At 45.7% G+C, this 24,264-nt stretch overlaps 1 protein-coding gene across 1 annotated transcript in view; it reads left to right on the plus strand.

Annotated features, from left to right (window-relative positions):
• Nucleotides 1–396: 396 nt before the first annotated feature.
• TRPM8 (transient receptor potential cation channel subfamily M member 8) overlaps nt 397–24,264 on the plus strand; it is a 34,722-nt gene continuing 10,854 nt past the window's right edge. The window contains exons 1-17 of the mRNA XM_054278011.1: nt 397–486; nt 1,581–1,654; nt 3,063–3,219; nt 6,545–6,722; nt 8,133–8,305; nt 10,049–10,223; nt 11,181–11,248; nt 14,425–14,622; nt 15,439–15,541; nt 16,503–16,621; nt 17,638–17,928; nt 18,268–18,357; nt 18,935–19,064; nt 20,046–20,191; nt 20,683–20,795; nt 21,383–21,599; nt 24,018–24,109. Of these exons, the coding sequence (XP_054133986.1) occupies nt 397–486; nt 1,581–1,654; nt 3,063–3,219; nt 6,545–6,722; nt 8,133–8,305; nt 10,049–10,223; nt 11,181–11,248; nt 14,425–14,622; nt 15,439–15,541; nt 16,503–16,621; nt 17,638–17,928; nt 18,268–18,357; nt 18,935–19,064; nt 20,046–20,191; nt 20,683–20,795; nt 21,383–21,599; nt 24,018–24,109 (2,414 nt within the window). The remainder of the gene's footprint in view (nt 487–1,580; nt 1,655–3,062; nt 3,220–6,544; nt 6,723–8,132; nt 8,306–10,048; nt 10,224–11,180; nt 11,249–14,424; nt 14,623–15,438; nt 15,542–16,502; nt 16,622–17,637; nt 17,929–18,267; nt 18,358–18,934; nt 19,065–20,045; nt 20,192–20,682; nt 20,796–21,382; nt 21,600–24,017; nt 24,110–24,264) is intronic.

Here is a 24,264-nt window from a genome sequence, read left to right on the forward strand (position 1 = left end):
TGCCTGAAGCATTTCTTTAATATCCCCTTTAATTTGCAAATACATTGGATTAAGGACTGTTCATGTATATAAGCCCGAGCTTTCTTATCAGAGACAAAAGAGTTAAAATATGGGAATGAACTGAATGAGATGGCTCTTAAGGTATGTTCCTTTCTCAAAGGATGTTGACTTTGGGGAGGGGAAAGATAAAAGAAAGTCTCTTTGTGGTATGGAATAATAGAAAATATATTTTCTGAATTTTTGTTTCTCACTTTAGGAATAATCTCCTTCCTAATTCTTTTTCCTGGATTCAAACAACCTCTTCCTTGCCTTTCTAGGGCACAAAGTGCCCTTGCTGTTGTCTGGTTCTCCACCATCTCCCCCTCTACTGTGCTTTTCCAGGCTTCCATGGGCAGCATGAGGCACCGAAGGAATGGCAATTTTGAGAGCTCCAGGCTCCTCTATTCCAGCATGTCTCGCAGCATAGATGTGGCTTGCAGCGATGCTGTGAGTACCTGGGACATTCTGCTGTCTTGGGAGGGGCTCACGGTGGTGAATTCGCTCAGGTCAGAGCAGGATGTGATGGATTTGTCACTTTCCCCTTTGTGGAGACACCTTCCTAACCAGTGACCCTCAAGCAGCAGCTGGCACGGTTAAACCGTGAGGGTGTATTGCCTTCCTTTTGAGCCCTGTAGCTCTTTATTGTGCTTTCTCCATCACTTCTGGCTTTAAACTATGTCCCACGTGGCAGCAAGAGACAAATTTGTCTGTGTAAAGAACCAGCCCAGCTTGATGGCCAAGGCAGCCAACATATGGTTCTGTTAAACATCCTTTCATGCCTGAAAGATTGCTGATCCCAGCAATTGTGTGGCAGATTCTCTGCTCCTGATGGGTTTGCAGAACGCCCTAATATGGCCAATCCTTAGGACTTCAGCAATTGCCTCCCTCTCCTTTTATTTTTTTGGTCTTGGACTGCTGTGACTTTTACTGGTTGAATGTGTTCCCTTCCATTTTCCTTTCCTTGGATATAATGCTTGTAATGTTTTCTTCTGCTTGGAATAACTTTTTCTACCTGCTGTTTAACCACAAGTGTTGCGTCAAACTAAACAAAAGTGCTGTGTCGAACAGCTGAACTATGGCTGCCTGTCTTCCCTTTGTGTCCCAGGTGAAATCTTGCCCTCCAAATCTAACTGTACTTAAAAGCAAACAAAAAACCCCCAACACTTCATGAGCAAGTGAGAATTTTGCTTTGCTTTCTTAGCTCACAGAGGCAGATGAGGGATGAATTTGAGTTTCAAGGTTAATAGCAGAGTTAATGGTTAAACAAGCTGGAGAGACTTCACATTCCACTGAGCTCCCATAAAGGAGGACTTGAAGTTGTTCTGGGCTCCTGCTGGGGTCTGTTGAATTAAAACACCCCCTACCCTAAGGAACGTTCCAGTGTTCTCTTTTTCATCTTTATTTTTTCTTTTTACCATTGGGAAGAATGTTTGCCATGGTGTTTTGAGCAGTGTCTTTGTTTTCACACTGACCATGCTGTTACTGAGGTCTCTTCTGTTTCCTGAGTTATCAGATATAAACGTCTAAAATTTATCTTCCAGGATTTGGCCAACTTCATCCAAGAAAACTTTAAGAAGAGAGAATGTGTCTTTTTTACAAAGGACACCAAGTCCATGTAAGGAGATATTTTTCTCTTGTTTTTCAAGAATGGTGGGCTGGTGCATGAGGGGATTTCTGTCTGCAAAGGCAGGGAGAAAAGTTTTGGGGTTTTTTTGTTCAGAGCCTGGATCTAGCGGTGCAATCTCACCTCAGTCCCCTTGTTTGAGTCACTCCACAAGTAACTTGATGCAAAACTAGGGATCTCATCTTCCAGCAGCTCTGTCACAGGGTTTAATATCAAATTCTCTATTTGAAGCATAAATGGGGCAATGGGATGCTTGAAGGATGCAGCACTGGTATTGGTGTATGACAAGGTGTATGCATCACAGGTTTGCATCATTTAAATTTTCCTTTTAAATCCAAATCACAAATTTTGTGCACAAACCACGAAGTTTTGCTCAGGCTGATGTTCTCTTAAGATGGGCATTAAACTGGCTCCATTGTCAGGCCCAGGTACCAGTGCAGTGCTGGTTTGAGGACCATAATGTTGCTTTGTGGTTTTGGGGTGGTTTTTTGTCTCAGGAGAAAAGTGATCAAACAAATACAGCTGCAGAAATGCTGATATTGAGCTCTGAGGGCTCTCTGACACCACTCTTCTCTGAAGCTGGGAGGGAAATTAGTCTCATTTCAGAAAGTCTCACTCGGTCCTCCTCTGCCACCAAAAATGGGATGTCTGGCAAGGCACCAACAATGGATGGAGGAGCTGGTGCTCATCAGCTTCTCTTCCTGCAAGCCCTCTGGGAGAGGATTGCAGGACTTGCTGGGTTATTTTTGTCTAGGTATTTTTAAGGTAAGCTGGTTTCATTTGCAAGGTACAGCAGAGTAAAAGAAACCTTTCTAAAGGAGACAAGCAGTTCCCCCTGCTCCATGTCCTGTGTGGAAGCAGGAATGTGGGCTGTGGAGAGGACCTTCAAAACCAAGTCAGCCCAGCACCACCACTAAAGCATGCCCTCAAGTGCCACATCCATGTGATTTCGGAATACTTCTAGGGATGGTGGCTGCACCACCACCCTGGGCAGCCTGTGCCAATGCCTGACACCCCTTTCCATGCAATTTTTCCCCCTGATATCCAATCTGAACTTCCCCAGGCACAACCTGAGGCCTTTTCCTCTTGTCCTGTCACTTGTCACCTGGGAGAGGAGATGCAGTGAACTCATCCTGTGTGGTTTAAGGGCACAAAGAGGAGAAGAAACCCCTGAGCCCAGCCTGGTTCCTGAGCTGTGTCCCTCTTCCCAGTGCTGGGCAGAAGCAGGTTTGGGAAAGGAAGCAGCATCAGGTCCTGCTCTGCTTTGTCAGGTGCTAAATCCCAGTAGAGTCCCACGCACAACTGGATCTGTAGCTCCACCTGCTGCTTTCCTTGCTGGCAGAGCTCACTTTTCTGTGCTCAGGGTTTCCTCAGGAATGCCTATTCCCTCTTCTTTCAGGGGTAACTTATGTAAATGTGGATACCCTGAAAATCAGCACATAGAGGGCACACAGGTTAACACCACTGAGAAATGGAACTACAAGAAGCACACCAAGGAGCTGCCTACTGATGCCTTTGGGGACATCCAGTTTGAAAACTTGGGAAAAAGAGGAAAGGTAAGTGGAAATATTAAGGATATTCATGAGGGCCCTGTGGAGTACCAGTGGGAGCCCCTCAAAAGCAAGGAAGGTGAAATGGATTTTATTCTGATGGCAGGAGAGAAGCTACAAAGGACAAAAGCTTGTTTTTCAAGCCCTGAAAATAGGTAACAAAGGATAATTCCTTCTGTGTTACTTGCTGGTTAGGCTGGTCATGGGAGTGAAAAGAGATTTTCTCTTTCCAGGCATGGCAGAAGAATGAGTGAATGGATATAAAATAATCCCTGAATTATTTTATATCCACATAGACCAGCTTGCTCAGGCCTATAAACAATTGCATATTGAATATTTCCCATGGTGGAGAGTTCTGGAGGGATGTAAGATTTCTGTGGAACTTCAAAAGTTTTATTCCATTTGTTGGGTTTTTTCCCTTGTGTCTTTGCTCTGAGCGTGGACAGTGGAGGTGTGGGAAGAAGAAAATAGCTGCTGTTGCTGTTTTTGGTGATTTATACTGATGCTTGTGAGGAGTCACACGTGGCTGAGCTCATCTGCCTCCTCTAAATGGCTGATATTTAACACCAGTGCAGGTTGCTTGGGACAATCAAAATAAATGAGGAAAATCAGAGCCTGCTATGTAAATGAATTTGGTTTGTTTTATGCAAAGGAGCAGAAATAAGAGGCACTTGAGTGGGAAATGAGACTGCAAGTTTCAAATCAGGCTTTAACAGATCCATGTACTTCACATATTTTTTGATGTGCGCTTTTTAGCTTTGTCCTGCTTTGTTGTAAGATGCTGTGTGACTGTACTGGAACAAAAAGTGCTTTGTTCTCTTGCAATATTTCAGACTTCTCAAAGGTTAAATGTTCTTTCCTTAGAGTGTGTCTTCCCCACTTCCAACTCTGGGAATCAGTTCATGGGCCCTCACTTGTTTCATGTGGACTCTCAAGGCCACTGTGCATATTTCAGAGCATTCTTTGTTCAAACACTGCACATAGGTCTCCTTGTCCATCCCATTGGAATGTTGGCTGGAATCACATCGTAATTCCCTGTTCTTATTCCCTGCACAGCAAGGCACCTGCTGCTCCTGAAGATTGCCAAGTATTTTCTGTGGATGCACAGCAGAGATGACATAAATCTCAGGGTGACCTGAGAATTGCTGTCAGTTATCAGTGAGGGATGGGAAGTTTTATACCCTGCACTGTGCTTCTTAAGACACACCAGTCCAGAAAAGTTCTGAGCAGAAATGAGACGTGAACAAACCCATAAAGAGGTTTGAGGACAGGCTGAGAGAGCTGGGGGTGCTCACCTGGAGAAGAGAAGGCTCCAGGAAGAGCTCAGAGTCCCTAAAGGGGCTCCAGGAGAGCTGGAGAGAGACTGGGGAGAAGGCATGGAGGGACAGGACACAGGGAATGGCTCCCACTGCTAGAGGGCAGAGATGGATGGGATATTGGGAAGAAATTCCTCACTGTGAAGGTGCTGAGGCCCTGGCACAGGTTGTCCAGAGGGGCTGTGGCTGCCCCTGGATCCCTGGAAGTGCCCAAGGCCAGGTTGGATGGGGCTTGGAATACCCTGGGATGATGGAAAGCGCTCATAGCAAGGATGAGACTAAAGCATCTTAAAGCTCCCTTCCAGCCCAAACCACTCTGGCATTCTATAAAATCCCACCCTCTGTAAGTCCAGCTTTTGAGCTCTTCGTTTCTGCTGTGCTGCTCAGACCCTGTAACACCCACGAGCATCTCAGTCGCTGCATTTACTGTTCTGGGAGCCCAGAGCCCAGAAAGGCTTCCCGAATCCCATCCCTGGCCTGGAGCATCATCCATCAGCACCACGAGATGGCATCCTTGCACTTCGCAGGAGAGAGGGGCTGAGCACAGCAGTTTGCCAGCTGCGCTGGAGCTGACACTTTGCTGTGGGCAGGGCTGACCCCAGGTATTTTTCCTGGTAGCTCCCCCCTCTCCTATAGGGGATCCCCTCCAGAAAAACACCCAAAGCTTCATGAGACTGAGACTTCTTAGGGCAGAAGGTGTGTGAGTCCCTCAGCTCTCCTGTGTAGCTGCTGGAGCCTGCTCAGCATCCTCTGCGATGCCCTGAATGCTTTAACTCCTTCTGGGAACCTGTCTTGGAGCACAGGAATATTTTTATTCAAGTTCAGTGTCTCTTAGGTGGAGACATTTCCTTCTCGAAGTAATCCTTTCATTTTGCTCTCCTGCAAGTACTGGGCAATCCATATTAAATCCTCTATGGTTCAGGTCCAAGCTTCTCCTTTTCATCTCCTGATTTGGCTTGTGCAGCCATGAATGTCTTCCAAAAGTGATGAAAAAGTGAAGGGGCTTTAAATAGCAAAGCATGACAAGGCCAGAGAAGCTTTTAAATAAATGGAGACATGTTAAGTCTACCTGAAGCTAAATTATGTCTCTTAGGTGCTTTTTGGCATCTTTGTAGAGTGTTCAAGCTTTACTACAAATTTGATGTATTTGTTTTGCCTCGTACTTGAAGCACTGGAGTGGGTAAGTGTTGTGATAGGGACACCTCTCACACGGAGCCTGGAATTTATTTGAATAGTGTAATCAAAATACAACTGTCATTATGATTATTAGTTCACTTTCAACAATGCTGCCTCTGATTCATAATCCAAGCTTTAAATAGCACCACTGGAGTTAGCTGCTGTAGCGGTGGTGTGTTCATCCTTGAAGAGCTCCTCTGAAGCCCAAGGTCATTGTTTATTGTGTTTGCTGGGAAATGCCCCAGTGAAGGCAGGAATTATGCATGACTCCATGCTCTCAGAAAACTAATTTATTATTTTATAATACTATAATATATTAAAGAATACAGAAAGGACACTTATTGAATGCTAAAAAGATAATAATGAAAACTCCTGACTCTCTCCACAGTCTGACACAGCTTGACCCTGATTGGCCAAAGAGCCAAAACAACTCACAGCAGAACCCAATGGAACAATCACCTGTGGGTGAACAATCTCCAAACACATTCCATGTGAGCACAGCACAGGAGAAGCAAATGAGAGAAGAATTGTTTTCCTTTTCTCTGAGGCTCCTCAGCTTCCCAGGGGAAAAATCCTGGGTGAAGGGATTTTATCAGAGAATGTGAATGCCACAACTGCTCTTGCCCTCTCTAGAGGAAGCTGGGCTGGGTGCCTGGTTGTAGGGGAAGGATAAAGGTGCTTCAGGGGAGGAAACAAGGATTTCATCATCACCTTTCCTTTCATCTCCTGGCTGCTGGAACAAGGCTGAGCTGCAGAGAAGAAAATGCAGTTGCTGGGTTGTTCCCAGCCACCTCAATTTATCTCCTGCTGTGTTTGTTCTCCTGTTTTCTCTCCCCAAGTACATCCGCCTGTCGTGTGACACAGACTCTGAGACCCTCTACGACCTGATGACCCAGCACTGGAATCTGAAGACCCCAAACCTCGTCATCTCCGTCACCGGCGGCGCCAAGAACTTCGCGCTCAAGCCCCGCATGCGCAAGATCTTCAGCAGGCTGATCTACATCGCCCAGTCCAAGGGTGAGCACCTGCTGCTGGGCCTCTGCCACCTCACTGCTGCACTGCAGGGCTGCAGGGGCAGCAGCTGCAAGGGTCTGGGGGGGAGCAGAGTGTTCATTTGCCTGCTGCACTTGTGATTTATTAAAAATATGGATGTTGATCTAGTACCGATATCCAACTGTGACGGACAAAGACTCTCTAGCAGTTTAAAGCTAGAAAGTGTGTGTTTATTGTGGGATGGCTCCCAAATACACACTGCAATATACAGGTGATTACAGAGTCCTTTTATCTATGCAAGTATTGAATACCCAAAATACAAATGTATATTCATAACTTTGGTGCATCCCATTCTCTGTTTCATATGGTAATTAGTTCAAATTCATTCATATGGTAATTAGTTCAACCATTAAGCTTGCACAGTTTGTTCCTTGGAAGGGGTTGGTGATCCCTTTCATGGGGAGGGGTCCCAAAATGAGGAAGCAAATGAAGTCTTCCTCGTTCTGACCTTTCTGCCTTTTCAATGCAGATATGACAAATGAACCCTTGGTAGAACTCCCATTCCCTGTCTTCAGTTGGTTTCAGAACAGAGGAGGCCCCAATTGTCTTATGTTCCTAAAAGCCATTTATCAGTTTCTATATTCTTCATTATAAACCCAGCTAACCAAACATTATGTTGACAAGCAATCAATTATTACTTAACTACTGGGTGATGGTGTGATGGTGTTTGCAGGCATCTCAAGACCAGGGAAGAGATGAGAATCTTGACTCCATGTTTCAGAAGGCTTGATTTATTATTTTATGATATATATTATATTTAAACTATATTAAAAGAATAGAAGTAAGGATTTCATCAGAAGGCGAGCTAAGAACAGAAAACGAATGATAACAAAGGCTTGTGACTGACTGAGACAGTCCGGACAGCTGGGCTGTGATTGGCCATTAATTAGAAACAACCAACATGGGCCAATCACAGATCCACCTGTTGCATTCCACAGCAGCAGACAATCACTGTTTATATTTTGTTCCTGAGGCTTCTCAGCTTCTCAGGGGAAAAAATCCTAAGGAAAGGATTTTTCAGAAAAGTTGTCTGTGACACTTAACTTCATCAGGGCCTACCCATTTACTTTGATTAACTCCAACAAAGCTTATCTCTAACTAAAACCTCAGCTTCTCTATAATCCCTAAATTCCTTAAAATTCACGTCTCACTTGGGACATGTGTGGCATTAATGGTTTGGAAGTAGCGGGAGTGGGATTTAGGGGAGTGGACTCAGGGGTGCCTGTGATAGCATAAGTGAGTTGTGTAGCATCTCTCTTGTGCTCAATTGAAGAGCCACCCCCAAGGTCACAAGAGGGGTTTGGTTATGTCTTTGATGCCGTGGCAGGGTGGGTGTTGGGCTGTGCTCCCCCAGGTGAGCGCGTGTTGTTCCAGGAGCCTGGATCTTCACCGGGGGAACGCACTACGGGCTGATGAAGTACATTGGGGAGGTGGTCAGGGACAACACCATCAGCCGCAGCTCCGAGGAGAACGTGGTGGCCATCGGCATCGCCGCCTGGGGCATGATCTCCAACCGGGAATCGCTCATCCGCACCGCCACCAGCGACGTAAGGAGGGCGCCATGGCGTGTTGGGAGGGATGAAAGCTTCACAAGACAGTCTCACAGATATGTGTGCTTGGCAGAAAGATTTTTACATGTAGAAGAAGGAATAGAAATGAAAGCAAGTTTTGATATAGAAGAAAAGAATTGCTGAGCCAGTCTCACTGGATAACCAAGGAGGCAAAGGGTGTGTTAGTTAGAAGGGGTTTTTATGGCTTAGAGCAAAGGATAAACCCACCCCAAACAAGAAGATGTTTTCACCAAGCACAAAGATAGCACAGGCAAACAAGTCAGCAAATGCTGCAAGTAGAAAAAAAGTCTCAGAATTTTCCTCTGCAAGAAAACTGAAAAACAACTTCTAGCTTAAACTGTAATGTGCTGACTTTTAGTGATTGGAGAACAGTAACATGAATATGGTAATTATAGCAGTTATGATAGGCTGTAGGTAAAAATTAAGGTATAGATTGATTCTACTGTATAAAGATGCTCAGCAAAGAAAAGTATATAATGCAATGTAACCAAAACCAAAGGGTCTCCAGGCCTGCCTGCAGCTGGAGCTGACACCTGTAGGCACAACTCTGTCACACACAACCCTGGATTGCTGTGACATTTTGGATGGAATAAACTGCATTTTGAAGAGCTGCCTGGAGTCCCACGTCCCTCATTCAGGCTCCTACAATGGGGTTATTAATGAGCTTAAAATTAAGGTTGGACAAACTGGGACTTCTAAGAGTCCAGCTGTCAGCCCAGTGCTACCACCACATTCACAGTTTAACCACATCCTCAAGTGCTGCATGGACGGGTTGGTGGGGAAAGAGAGAGGAGGCTCGGCCTCAAAACATTGGGAATTCTTCCCAGAATAGTAGCAAAGTAAAATTTTCTCATGCCCAAGTTAGTCACACATCAGGCCTGGTGAGGAGGATTTCAGCTGTGCCAGGTTTTGGCATGTCTGTGTGGGAGTTCAGCTGCTCTAACTCTGTGTCTGGCATTGCTTTAGGGAATAACCCACTCCCATGGTTATTCCAGCTCTGAAATCCCTGTGCACTCCCCTACAGCAGGGCTTCCCATGAGCTAAGGCACACGGTGGGTACCTGCTGCTGCAGTTTAGGATCTTCATTACAGAATCACAGAATAATGAGGCTGGAAGACACTTCTAAGACCATGAAAAAAGGGAAATCAAAGGTCTTAGCAGGAAATTCTTAAAAAGCTTTTGGGTGTGTTATTTTTTGGATTTGGTTGGTTTGGGTTTTTCTTTTTTTTTGGGTTTTTTTTTTTTTTTTTTTGGGGGGGGACTGTCTCTCAAACACTAGCTCCTAGAGTTACAGAATTCTTACCTTTCTTTTATGACAGAAATGTGAACTCAAAGGTTCTGTATCTTGAGTTTGTGATAGGACCCTTTCTTCAAGACTCCTAACACCTCGCTTAGACTATAGCACCAAGTGCCACGTCCAGTTTTCTTTTAAACACATCCAGAGATGGTGATTCCACCACCTCCCTGCAAAGAGCATTCCAGTGCTTTATTATTGTTTTGGTGAAAAATTTCTTCCTAATTTCCAACCTATCCCTTCCCAGATGTAGCTGGAGATTGTGTCCTCACTGACCCTGCCATCCTTCCTGTCAGAAGCTCTGGGATAGCCCCCCTTGTCTCTTGTCCACCAAACACGACAGAACAGCTCTAAAAAAATGTCCCACCACATAAATAAGGTGTGTGTGTCCTTGAATCTTTGTCAAACACATTGTGTGCCCCCAGGGGAGCTACTTGGCCCACTACATCATGGATGACCTGAAGAGAGACCCCCTGTACTGCCTGGATAACAACCACACCCATCTGCTGCTGGTGGACAACGGCACCCACGGGCACCCCACCACGGAGGCCAAAGTGCGGACCCAGCTGGAGAAGTACATTTCAGAGAGGGTCATCCCAGGTATCCTCCTCCTCCTCCTGCTGTCTTTGCATGCTCTGGGGCACAGCCACAGTGATTTCCTTGGAATCAGAAAGCACTGCCAGCATCCTGTGGCTGCTGAGCTGGAAGGTTCACACTGTGTGTGTGAACTGCAGTGCATCTGGAGCTCTGTCAGGAGCAGCACCTTCACTCATCTGCTTTTCTGTGTGTCCTTTGTGTCACAGGAAATGCTTCATTTCAGCCACACAGCCCTTCTCTCCCTTCCTCTTAAAGCTGGCCCTTCTATATCCATCCCCTCTGTCACTGAATTCCAGGTAGCTGGAGCACAGTTACACAGGAGCTGAAATTTGGCTTTTCCCAAAATATTTATTTATGAGGGTGATTGACCCACCTGCAACCTACTGCTAAATAATTTCTCTTTCATTCACTTCTTTACAAAAAAAAAAAAAAATCAAACACCTTAGCTATAAATTCTTAAAAAGCTTTTTTGAGTGTTGTTGTTTGGGTTTGGTTGTTTTGGGGTTTTCTAGAATGTCTCTCAGACACTAGCTCCAGTTACAGAATTCTTACTTTTCTTTTACGATTGGAAATGTGAACTCAGAGGTTCTGTATCTTGAGTTTGTGATAAGAACCTTTCTCTAAGACTCAAAATTTTATTGTGTTTATCTGCTCCTTTGACTCTCTGAGTCAAAGGAGCAGATAAATACAATAAAATTGCATTTTAAGGCCTTCAGAGATAGCAAGAATTAGGCTTTCTAGAAGGGAAAAGCTTCTGTTGGAGAAGGGTGTCTGAATGTTAGGCAAAAATGAGTTTTTATTAAGAACAGCTGTTAGTAACTCTGGCAAAATCAGCAGCAAACTAGTATTTGCATGAATGGCTTAGAAATTCTTTCATTTTAGCCAGGAAAAATAAGTTGTTCAAACAGCATTAATTGATTTAATATTTTTCCTTCTTTTTTCTTTTGGCATATTTCACAGAATCTAATTATGGTGGGAAGATCCCAATTGTGTGCTTTGCCCAAGGTGGTGGGAAGGAGACTTTGAAAGTAAGTTCATTTCTTTTATTTATTTCCAGGAGTGACAACAGGGACGTTGCTCTGATATTGAAGACTGATTGCTCCAAAAGAAACTTGATGAAATAGACAGTGCTGTTATTTACAGAAGCTTGCCTTGCATTTGCTACAGAAGGACCTTGTTTGCAATTTAAGCTTTTGAAGTTTGTTTCTGTTAATTTTTTTCTGCTTTGGGCTGACATCCTGGAAAAGTATTGGCTGGGACAGTTCAGTTGTCTCAGTTTTTCCACACCCCAGAATGTGAAGGGACATTAAAGACCACCCAATTCCATGGGCAGGGACACCTTCCACTATCCCAGGTTGCTCCAAGCCCCGTCCAGCCCAGCCTTGGACACTTCCAGGGATCCAGGAGGTTCTCTGGGCACCCTGTGCCAGGGCCTGCCCACCCTTACAGTGAATCATCTCCTAATATAAATATAAATTTCTCCCCTTGTAGTTTAAAACCAGACCCTCTTGTCCTATCACTATCTACCCATGCAAAAAGTTTCTCTCCCTGTTTCTTGTAAGTGCATTTTAAATACATTTGGAGTCTAGTTTAGATCTAGAGCTGGTTTAAGTCTTGGCAGCTGAGCAGGGCAGGAGGGCTCTGCTGACTCTGACCCTTCCAAGCCTACATGGAGAAGGACCAGACATCATCTTCAAACAGAAGACAGGCAGGAGGAGGCTGAACAGAACAAAGAAATTCCTTGAAAATTCTGGGACTCTGAGGGGAGGGGGAAAGGGAGATCCCTTCTAAATCTCTCTCAGGGTTAACCCAGGGTTGGAACTTGCCCATCCACCTTGCCAGAGTGAGGATGAGTGGCCTGAGGGAGCAAAGGGACCTGCCCAGGGCTTTCAGAGTGAGGGGATGTGGAGTCAGGCCGTGTGGGAAGGGAACAGGAACAGTGAGGACAAGCTCTGACCAACTGCAGGAAGAGCTGGTTTAGCCTGTACAGACAGCTGGATTGTGCAAGAGAGTAGGATGCTGCAAAAATAAAGTTGAAGCAGCATTATATTTATGATTTTGTTTTTGTAGGTGTTATCTTGGTACTTCCTGTTCTCACCAGAGCTGTGCTGTTACTGTCAAGGTTAATCAAATTTTGCTTGTCAGGAGGATAAACAATGTGATTTCAGAGCACGATCTCTGCTACCACTCTGTTGCTGGTGTTAATCAGTTGGTCTGAATCAGTGTGTGAAATTCCAGATTGCTATCCCAGCCTCCCTGTATGTTCCCTGGGGGGTTGGCTCCATTAACATGATGAATTTTGTCTTTGCCCAGTTGTAGATAGATTCAGATGTTAATCAGAGGTCCTGAAATGAAATGAAGCATCCAGTCAGGTTTTAGAGGAAAGCTGTGCTCAAAGGGTTGTGTTGAATATGTCCATTTCCTTTTAGCTCCAAATTGCTGATGTTTGAGAAAGGATTCGGGCATCACTGAAGGAGCTGACTGACTGCCAGGTGCTGTAGCTGTGCAGACTTATGATTTCACATTTTTTGGAGAGACCTCAAACACACTGTTCAGCAGTGATACATAACACAGACTCAGTAGCTGCCTAACCAGAATGAGTAAAAGCCTTGTTAAATCAAATGCATAATTCCTGGCAAGAGTTTCCTCTGGGAAGTACCTGGATGATGGTTCCGTTAAGGGTTCAGGCCTCTCTCTTGGCTCTTTCATAGGATCATAATAACATTGAAGTTGGAAAAGATCTCTAAGATCCCATATTCAATCTAGCACCACTATCATGTTTACCACCAAACTGTGTCCTCAGGTGCTACATCCACACATTTTTTGAACACTTCAGGAATAGTGACTTCCATAAGCAGCCTGTTTCAGTCCTTGATAACCCTTTCAGTGAAGAATTTTCTGTGATATCCAACCTAAACCTCTCCTGGTGCAACCTGAGGCTGGTTTATGTCATGATGAGATTTTATTTCTCAGTGTAGGCAGTGAACTGAGCTATTCTGAGGTGAAGCCTTTTTTCAAGGAGTAAACTGAGTCTCTGACCAGCCCAGATGACTCAGCAGAGTCCATGCTGTGGATGTCTGTCCATGCCATGCCTTGGTCCTGGCAGGGCTGGCCAGGAAAGGCTCCCCCTTCCTCACCTTCTGTGGCTGGTGCATGGTGACAAGAATCAGCATTGGTGAGGGAGAGGTAAAACTGCTCCAAGCTTCTGTTTGAAATTTCCCTGTGATGTAAAACATGCACTTTAGCTGAACCCTTCTTTAGAAAACCCCTTTCATCTAGCTGATAAGAAAAGCCTCCTTGCCTTTGTCAGAGACCTGCTCCAGTTGACAGGAGGAATGTGTGCACGGTTTTGATGACTGAGGTGATTTTTTTTGTTTGCTTTTGTTCTCAAGAAACTCTCTTAACTAATAGCTGTTCTGTTTTTTCAGTGCTTGGTGATAACTTGCATTGACTCCATTTGTGCAATTTGCTGGCAGCCAGCTCATGCTGTGACTCTGTTCTCAGTGTAGGGATGCAAATGAAATCAGTGTCTCCTATGGTCTTTGCCTTAATGGGTTAATGGTCCTTCCAGCACGATTCCAGCAGATTTTTGTCTTGCTGTTAATCCATGGACAATGTTGCTGTGTGAGAAATCATGTCAGTGGCTACTTGGAGACTTTCAGTAAAATTAGAGTTTGATGTTCTTGTGATGCTACAGAAGTGATCTCTCTGTAAAACACTGCTGCTGCTGCTGCCACCAGCAGATAAATCCAGAGCCCTTGGTCTCAGCTGAGCAATGCTGAGCCATAAAGCAGCAGGGGCTGTGGCAGGGCAGCACTGTTGTATGACCTGAATGCCATTTCCCCTTGGCTGCTGTCCTGATCTGCTGATCCACCCTCAAGCTGAGCAGCCTGGCCTAGTGGAAGGTGTCCCTGCCCATGGCAGGGGGGGGAACAAGATGTGCCTTGAGGTCCCTCCCAACACAAATTGCTCTGTGATTCTGTGAAAGTTTGGCAGACGGTGATTTCTGACCCCCAGTCTCTCTGGGGCTCTCACAGCCCTCTCTCATCAGATGATGGTGCTTTAAAGCGTTGTCACTGGTAAAGTATCAGTGGATAATAATAAAAATACTGCTGTGGGCTGTGGGTTTCTGTTGTTCTCCAGCTTTCCTTACTCAATAGCAGGCTCCAGCAGCACTCATGCTCCTCTCCCTGTGTGTCCCCAGTCCATCAACGTGGCCATCAAGAGCAAGATCCCGTGCGTGGTGGTGGAGGGCTCGGGGCGCATCGCCGATGTCATTGCCAGCCTGCTGGAGGCCGAGGGCACGCTGGCCTCCTCCTGTGTCAAGGAGAGCCTGCTCAGGTTCCTGCCCCGCACCATCTCCAGGCTCTCCGAGGAGGAGACGGAGAGCTGGATCAAGTGGGTGAGTTGGTGCTGTGGGAGGAGCTGCAGGGAGCAGATGCTGCCTTCCAGGGCAGGGGTGTTGCTGTCTGGTGGTACCCACGGGCTGTACAGGGCTCCTGGCCATGCTACAGCTGTGCAGATTCAAAAAAGGAACATTCTCCATCTGCAGGGACTGGAACAAAGGCATTGTGGGGGCTGCAATCAGGTCAGCAGGTGTGTGGTGACAGGAAAGCGAAGAAGGTTCCAGAAGGATCTCTTCCCTGTGGAGGGGGGAGCTGCTGAAGGCAGTGTTTGTTCCCTGTCTGGCCCCACTCCTCACAGCTTCTGCTGGGCTGCCTTGGAGTGCACCTCCTCCTGCATCAGAAATGGCCAAGATTATTTGTCTTCTGTGTGCTGAAATGAAGTGAACTCTACAAAGTTTCGTTATGGGAGAAATTATCTGGTTTTGACAAAGCACAAGGAGCTAGAGACTGTTCTCTAACAAGCTGCTTGACATAAGTTGAAACTTGTGCTGTCACAATCTTTTCTACTTTAAGAGTCACTTCTAATTACTGAGATTATATCTTCTTGTTAAAGATGATCTGCATAGGGGAATAACAGTTATTTGCTGTATTTTCAGACGATAATTAATGTTGTCCTTTGGTGACTTTAAAATCAAGCTCATTATCTACTTCTATTTGGGTTTGTTTAAATTTGTTAAAACCCAGGACTGATGAGAAGCAGCTTTGCTATGATGTGGTGACAAATTTCTTTTTAATAGGAGATCTGCTACTAAACAGCCTTGATAGCTTTGAAACACAACTTTTTTTTTTTTTTTTTTTTTTTTTTTTTTTAGATCAAAGAAGTCCTTGAGAGCCCTCATTTACTGACAGTGATCAAAATAGAAGAAGCTGGAGATGAAATTGTGAGCAATGCCATTTCCTTTGCCCTGTACAAAGGCAAGTAATTGTTTTTCTCAGTTTGTTTGGGGATTTAAAAATGAGTGGGAAAAAGGATGGCTGTTTATTCTCTAGAAGAGGTTTCCTTAGAGCAGTGCCATCTCTCTAAAGCTAAGCTAAGCTCCTGCCACAGTGTGGAACCTGCCTTCCCCTGAAGGGGTGTGGGCAGGCTGCAGCAGCAGCATGGGATCTCTCAGGGAAAGATCCAAACCAGGTAATTGGGAAGGCATTTTGGAAGCCCTGGGGATGCTGACAGGGCCCCACTGGGAATCCTGCAGGATCTCCCTTGTGTAGAGAGTGCAGGACTCTGAGGAGCCTGAAGGAAGCATTGTGCTGTTCTTGGTCATGAGGTGCTCCTGGCAGCTCCTTTGTGGCCTGTCTTGGGCCATAAATACATCCCTGAGCCTCCAGCATCCTCCAGCCCCCAGTTGGGAAGATGTGCATGAGTCGGGGGAAAGCCCCTTGGAAGGAGTCTTGTCCTGGCAGTGTGTCACTGTCACATCCTCTGAAAAATCCCTTCACCCAGGATTTTCTCCTGGGAAGCTGGGAGGCCTCGGAGAAAAAGGAAAACAATTCTTATCTCATTTGCTTCTCCTGTGTTGTGCTCACATGTGGAATGTGTTTGGAGACTGTTCACCCACAGGTGATTGTCTGATTGGTTTCACGTTAATTGTTTTGACTCTTTGGCCAATCAGGGCCAAACTGTGTCAGGACTCTGGAAAGAGTCAGGAGTTTTCATTATTATCTTTTTAGCATTCAGTGTCCTTTCTGTATTCTTTAGTATAGTATAGCATTCTTTAATATAATTTAGTATTATAAAGTAATAAATTAGCCTTCTGAGAACATGGAGTCAAATTCATCATTCCTGCCTTGTTCTGGGAACCCCACAAATACAGTAGTAGTGAGAAGCAGAGATGATAAATATGCCTGGCCTTGACCAGGGGTTGTTCCTGCTCTGCAGCTTTCAGCACCAACGAGCACGACAGGGACAACTGGAACGGGCAGCTGAAGCTGCTGCTGGAGTGGAACCAGCTGGACCTGGCCAGCGACGAGATCTTCACCAACGACCGAAACTGGGAGGTACAGCCCCCTCTGAGTGAGTGCAGGGGCTCTGGGGAGGGACTCAGCCCAACAGGAGCCCCCCTGTCCCAGCACCTCAGCCTCTGTGCTCAGAGTGCCTCCTGCTCCTGCACTGACTGTCACATGCCATTCAGCCTGGAGAAGAGGAGGTCACACCTCCTTGGGAGCTGCTGCTTCCTCACAAGGGGCAGCTCCCATCTCTGCTGTGACAGGGACAGGACCCGGGGAGCAGCTGGAGCTGTGTCAGGGGAGGCTCAGGCTGGATATTCTTTCCCCAGAAAAGGATATTCTTTCCCTGGGCACTGCCCAGGCTCCCCAGGGAATGGGCACAGCCCCCAGGCTGCCAGAGCCCAAGGAACATTTGAACAATGCCCCAGGGATGCACAGGGTAGGATTGTTGGGCTGTCTGTGCAGGGCCAGGGGTGTCAGACTTGATGATCCTTGCAGGTCGTTTCTAACTTGGGGTATTCCATATCCATGAATGATCGTTTTGGATCATTCCAAAATGATCCGTTGTCACTCTGTTTTTTTAAGTTCTTCTAAACCTTCTGATGTTTACATTCTAGTAATGAACTTTCTCACACACGTTATATAAATAGCTTATTGTTTTGCATTCTTTTATGGAGGAGGAGAAATTTGATGGACTGTTGGTTTGTCCAGTGTCATTGGAGGGGTGGCACTGTGACCCTCCAATCCACTGTCACATTTGGAAATTGATAAATCTTGGAGTCAGAAAATAAAAAGACCCTTTTTACCTTGGAAAGAGCAGTGAGTCTGCATCGTGTTTTGTGTCCTGTAATGACAATCCATCATTTCATGATGATCCATTGTATGATCAGTGGCTGCAAAGGTGATCTGCCCATGCCAGAAATGCTCTGGGCCATCCAGCCAAGGCAACTCTGTACAGAAAAAAACCTGATTCTGATGAAGATGTGACAGTGACCGTGTGTCAGGCCCTAGATAAGGTGTACCTGTCTCACATGATCCCCAACATTTGCTTTTCCATTCCTCCCCAGTCTGCAGACCTGCAGGATGTGATGTTCACAGCCCTGGTGAAGGACAGGCCCAAATTCGTCCGGCTCTTCCTGGAGAACGGCTTGAATCTGCGCAAGTTCCTGACCACAGAGGTCCTGAGGGAGCTCTACACCAACAACTTCAGCAGCCTGGTGTTCAAGAACCTGCAGATTGCCAAGAACTCCTACAACGATGCCCTCCTCACCTTCGTGTGGAAGATGGTGGAGGATTTCCGCAGAGGTTTCAAAAGATACTACAAGAACAGCAAGGATGAGATGGAGATACAGCTCTCAGTGAGTGATGAGCACTTTGATCCTGCTCTGAGTGAGGTTATCTGGCCGCAGTGGTTAAAGCAGCAAGTGCCTTTTACACAAATATTCTTTAGTACCAGCTTCAGGAAAAACAGGGAGGCTGATTCTTCCTTGTCAAACACAAAGCTTTAAGAGAAACATCAAATACAGCCTAACTCACAGTAGTGTGTGGCAAGCGACAGAGAGCTGAGAGAAGGGATTGGTGAGGTGGCTGTGAAACGAAGAAAATACAAAAAGAGGAGAGTCCATGCTCAGATTTGTTCCAGTTGAAAACATTTGGTGATCTCAGGCCTGAATTCTTGCTCTCTCTTTCAGGAGGAGTGTCCTATCACAAGGCACCCATTGCAAGCTCTGTTTATTTGGTCAGTTCTTCAGAACAAGAAAGAGTTGTCCAAAGTCATTTGGGAGCAAGTGAGTTCTCCTTTATTTCTCTTTGCAGGCAGTGCACTGGGGTTTTGTGTCTTTGGTTTTTTGGCCTTTGAAGGCTCCACATCCAGCTTCAGGCACAACACCTCAAGAGATGATTGCTAGATGACTCTCAGTAGGTTTTATATTGCCCATTTTGTGTCTGGGTGTGGACTTGATACTTAGATTTCCTAAGGCTGTGTCAGAGTCAGTAGTGCACATCCACTGTCTGTTGTCACCTGTGCCTGACCTGGGATGCTGAGCTCCTGCCCATTCCAAAGCATGGATGGGTTCTGACTCCAGGGGTTTGATTGAAATCCAACTTCTAATTTGGATCAGACAGTAATTGAATGGTTGTAGAATCAAATAGATCATTCTGGACTGGGAACTGAGAAGGTGCAAAATGGAAAATAATTTTTAAAGGATTCCACCTGGTGCAGTGGAAGGTGTCCCTGCCTGTGGCAGGGGGTTGGGATGAGATAAACTTTAAGGTCCTTTCCAACCCAAATCATTGTGGTTTCAGGGTTCTATGATCATGTTCCCTTCTCAGAGGGATGTGCGTGACTTCATTCTCTCTCCACAGACCAGAGGCTGCACTTTGGCAGCCCTGGGGGCCAGTAAGCTCCTGAAAAGCATGGCCAAGGTGAAGAATGATATAAATGCTGCTGGTGAGTCCGAGGAACTGGCTAACGAGTATGAGACAAGAGCAGTAGGTAAGTGCCTGCTCTGTGAGTCCTTTAGAAACTTAGTGGGAAGGGTCAGAGACCAGGGAATCAAAAACTAGAAATCCCACATTAAATAAATTTTTCCTTTTATGTCAACCTGTGGTTTTACTGCTTGGAAATTCCTTCCACACCATTTGTTCCCAGTAGAAATTTTGTGCCCTGTCTTAAGAGCTTGGCTTCAAAAGGTGGATGTTGTGAAGTGGGCTTTTTTTGGGGTGGAGAATTTCTTTTATGGGGAAGAAAAGCTACTTAGCTCCACTGGCAAGGCTGAAGAAGGATGCCCACAAACAGGAAGGAGAATATGGAAAAGGGGAAACTTTCCTAATGAATACTGGTTGGGAAAAACCACTCTTCAGATTTGTGAGAGCACTTCTGGGAGTGAAAACAAGTTGCAGGTAAAAAGTAGATTGATTGTTCTGTGACTTTATAAGGACCAGCTCAAGGCCATGCTGGAAATATCTTGCTTGTTTCCAGAGATTTCTCTTATTCCACAAAGCAAAAACTGTTTAAATAGACTTTTTAAAAGGTATCTACATCCCTCAGGCCTGATGATTTAGCAAGACACTAAGGAGGGAGCAGTGCATTTCCCAGGGAAAAAGCATCAGATTCTGACTATTTCAACCCTACTGTTAATTTTGGACTGACTATAATTCATCAGATCAGTGCCAAACAGAATTTAAGAAAAGAGGATGAAGCAAATAGATTTACTGAGTCATTTAAGGAGAAATTCACATTTTTTACTCAATTTTGTAGTGCAGAACTAAATGCTCTCTGTGTAATTTAGTGTTACAGTTTTCCATCCAGGCTCAAACTCTGTATCAAAAGTTGAAGATGTGCAAGTGGGGTTGTAAAGTGATTTCAGCACAGTCATTCTGCAGTGCTGAAAATGTGACATCACAAATATTACACTAAAGATATTTGCACCCAAGTTGGTGGGAAATTGAAGTTGGAGCTGCCTCTTCCTTGCAGAGCTGTTCACCGAGTGCTACAGCAACGATGAAGAGCTGGCAGAGCAGCTGCTGACTTATTCCTGTGAAGCCTGGGGAGGCAGCAACTGCCTGGAGCTGGCAGTGGAGGCCAGGGACCAGCAGTTTATTGCCCAGCCAGGTGTGCAGGTAATGGCTGTGAGGGAAAGGTGTGCAGGTCACTGTGGCTCTTGTGCTCTAACAGGGGCTGTTGGCTCCTCTACCCACAAATGTAAATCAGGAGGGGAAAAAAAAAATCTTGACTTGGGGCTGTAAATCATAATTAAGTGGGTAATAAAGGCTGCCTGAAGTGATTTCTGCTCTTGGCTTGCACAGTGGGGATGTAATGCCCAGCATGGATGAGCATTGTATAGAATGCAGTGGTTTATGAGTGTTTTATCAATCAGGTCAAGTCCTGCTCAGCCTCATTTTTAACTCCTCATCACATAGATGGAGAATGGCTGCCCTAAGGAGCCAGCATTGCTGAGACCCTTCTGGTTTGTTGCAACAGAAATCTCTAGTATTTTGACTGAAATATCAAAGTTTGGGGTATATTTTTACCAAATCAAATGTTCTAAATAGCATTCCTAGGTGATTTTGTTGCTGTTAGCACAAATGAGGATGTTTCCTTCTTCTTGCAGAATTTCCTCTCCAAGCAGTGGTATGGAGAGATTTCAAGAGACACAAAGAACTGGAAGATTATACTGTGCCTGTTCTTTTTCCCTTTAATAGGCTGTGGTTTCATCTCATTCAGGTAATCAACTGACTTTTCATCAGTGGGAAAATTTTCCAAAGGGAAAGCAAGTTAATTAATTGTAGAATCTTAGGGCAAGTCAGGCTGGGTGGAGATCATCCAGTCCAACCCTGTGCTCAGGCAGGGTCAGCTGGACTGTGGACTGTGCCCAGTTTTGGATCTCTCCAAGGGTGGAGACTCCACAGCCACTCTGGGGAAGCTGTTCTAGTGTTCAGTCAGTCTTAGATGAAGGTATTAAAAAGCCAAATGAGCTTTTGACAGGTTGTGTTTCACTCTGATCTTGGATTTAAGATCACAGAATCACAGGATGGTTTGGGTGGGAAGGGACCTTAAAGCTTACATTGTTCCAACCCCTGCCATGAGCAGGGACACCATCCACTATCCCAGGTGACTCCAAGCCCCATCCAAGCTGGAAGATTGCCAGTTTGCTGGAGTGCCTGAGGGCAGTGGATACAGGATGTCTTTACCTCTGAAGTAACATCCTGAGCTAGACCTTGCACCCTTTGCCCTTTCTCTTTTAAGAACACAGATGTTTCCAGGCATTAAAAGCTATGCTTTGAGGCCTTTTCCCTCTTTTAATTCCTCAGGAAAAAGCCTGTGGAGAAGAGTAAGAAACTCTTCTTGTATTACGTGTCTTTCTTCACCTCCCCCTTTGTGGTCTTCTCCTGGAATGTCATCTTCTACATCGCTTTCCTGCTGCTCTTCGCCTACGTGCTGCTGATGGATTTCCAGAAGGAACCCACGGCCCTGGAGATCATCCTCTACGTGCTGGTCTTCATTCTGCTTTGTGATGAAGTGAGACAAGTAGGCAGCTCCTGCAAGCCCAGAGAGTTTAGTGTTAGAGCCACAGCCCTGTGGCTTTTCCCCTCCAGGGCAGTGCAGGTGCTCAGGGGAGCCATTTCCCAGCAGAGCTGCTCAGGGCTCACTGAGGGCTTTTCCCTCTGGTGTTTAATTCCTGTCTGTGCACCAAGAGGATGATGATGCCAGTGCAGATGTTCCCCAGGAATGCCTGGCTTGCCAAGCTAGTTGGCAATAAAGGGTTAAATTCAGCACATTTATCTCGGTGCAGAGCTTTAGATTAATCATTTAGATTAGCTTTAGATTAAGTCGTGCCTGCCTCCCTTCCCTACATTCCACCCCCTTTATTTTTTATTTTGCCAGTAAGCTGCATACCTTTGTGCATTTCTACTTAGCTTTTAATCATCTGTACAGTTTTTGGTGGCTCAGTGCAGGGACCAGCTGTGATGTGGGAACAGCATGTGTGGCTGCCTTTATAGCCAGCCACTTAGCTGGTATCTTCTCCTCCCTTCACATGGAATCTGGTGGGTTTTGGGCAAGCTGCTCTCTGCCAGCCTGTGGCCAGAGCAGTGGGAGGATGCTGGGGCAGTCAGAAGAGCAAAGAGCAGTGGGTCTGTGGGTTTGGTGCTGCTTTCTGACTCTGCTGAGTCCCCTCATGAGTGTTTGTGGGTGATCTGCTGGATCATCCCACCCTGCAATAATATTTTTTAATTTGAGCTCAGATGACATTTCTGATGCTGCTGTTACTGTGGTGTTTTCCCTTTTTAGTAGTCAAGGTGGAACCCTGTTTGTGGCAACTTTACTTGCTAAGAAAATGGGGGAAAAGTAAAAGACTTTTTTTTTGCCATGAAAACACTAATGGAGTGTTTGTTTCTGCTGATTTAGGTTGTGGTGTCTCTGGACCTGTCCTTGCACGTCCTGTGTGTACCCAGCAAAAGTCCTGGGGAAAACCTTAGGGATAGAAACCTTTTTTTCCTATCAATGTCCCTTTTCTTACTACCCTGAGCAGGTAGAACTGCTGCAGTTCCCTTTAGTAAGGGGATTGCAGTAGCCAGGCAGTACCAATTTGGCAGTGGAGGCAGCTAAATTTGAAGATTTCAAGTTATCTGCAGACAGTGTTCTGGCTCCTGAGGAGGAACAGAAAAGCAGAGCAGTGTCCTAGTCCTCTAAACTTCTTGGGGAAATTCCTCCCTGGCTTCCCCTGAGATAGACCATGTGTGCATTGCTCTAACTCGGCATCAAAATTGGGTCTGTGTCCTTTGTATTTAAAGAAATAAAAGATAGGGGTATCTCAGATTGTGCTTTTACATCCAAAGCAAGTAAGAGCAGCTTGCCTGGGGTTCCTGCAGTCAGATACCCAGTCCTGGAGAGAAATCAGCCCTTGATCTGGAGCAGTCTCTGAACTGTAAGGCACTGGCTCAGCCCTGCTTTCACTCCTGGTGCTCCCAGGGATTTGTAAGTAGCTGGAGCTCTCCCAGTCCTGTTTAGAGCCCTAGGGAAAGTGGAGAGGCCTTTTCCCTGCTGCCTCCTTAGGCACATGGAGGTAGCCTCCAGCCAGGTGAGTGGGTGCACTGGTGGGGTGTGAAGGAGAGCCCTGTTTTCTCCTGTGGAGGAGGAATCTGGACAGAACCTCTGTGCACTTCTCAGCAGTAGGAACTGCTTGGCATTTGGAGAACTGCACCTCAGTCCCAGATGTTTCGTTTGATTTAGGGAGCTACTGGGCAGAAACAGCACCTAGGAGAAAACTCCCTTTCATTTCTGTTTGTTTCCCATAGAAGCACTAAGGGCAGAATTGCCTTCCTTGGATATGCCAGTTAGAGATTCACTGAGCAATACTCTCCAAAACTTTGATTATTTCAGTTAAAATTGAAATTCAAAAGAATTATGATTGGGGATGCAGTTTATTTCTCCAGGCCTGGCAGAGGTTTGTCCTGGTGAAACTTCTTGTCCTCATGAGTCACCTCTGAATTGACTCCTGAGGTTGGTTCTTGCACAGATCCAGGATCTGTGGGGATCCAGGCTGCTGTGCCAGTCAGTCTGGGAATGAGCACTAGACCTGCAATTCAAAAATAGAGTGCTCTGTAGTTAAAAGAATAAATTAAATCTGCATCTTGGATCCAAAGCATGTCCATGCAGCTGGGGGCAGATCAGTCAATGATCTCTGTGAAGGGAGAGAAGCCAGGATGCATCAGCTGCCCCTAAACTGTCACCCCCCTCCCCTCTGCAGTGCTTCCCGGGTCACAGCAAGACCCAAAAAAACAGCTTGCCAGTAACTTGTGGCATTGCTGAATACACTAAACCCTTCTTTCTGGGGAAACTGAAAGCCATCTGAAACTCTGGTGTTATCTGTTGTGTGACAAAAAGCTAATTGGGCAAGGAAACTGTGCTGTGTGGAGGTTACTTTCTGTTCTTTTTCCTTCCCAGTGGTACATGAACGGCAGCAAGTATTTCTCAGACCTGTGGAATGTTATGGACACCCTTGCAATCTTCTACTTCATAGCAGGGATTGTGTTCAGGTGAGTAGTGCCTTCTCTTGTGTCCATCTTACAGCTTTGCTTCCCTCCCTTAAGGTGGGTTTTGACTACAACCTGCAATGAAATTCTGGGGAGCAGTCTGTTCATGAAATTCCCTTTATGAAGGCCCCAAATACTGATGAAAAAAAATGAAAAGT

The sequence above is a fragment of the Melozone crissalis genome, unplaced genomic scaffold (genome assembly GCF_028551555.1).
Source record: "Melozone crissalis strain CALT ecotype California unplaced genomic scaffold, PUWL_Pcris_2 ptg000023l_1, whole genome shotgun sequence".
NCBI classification, from domain to species: Eukaryota; Metazoa; Chordata; class Aves; order Passeriformes; family Passerellidae; genus Melozone; species Melozone crissalis.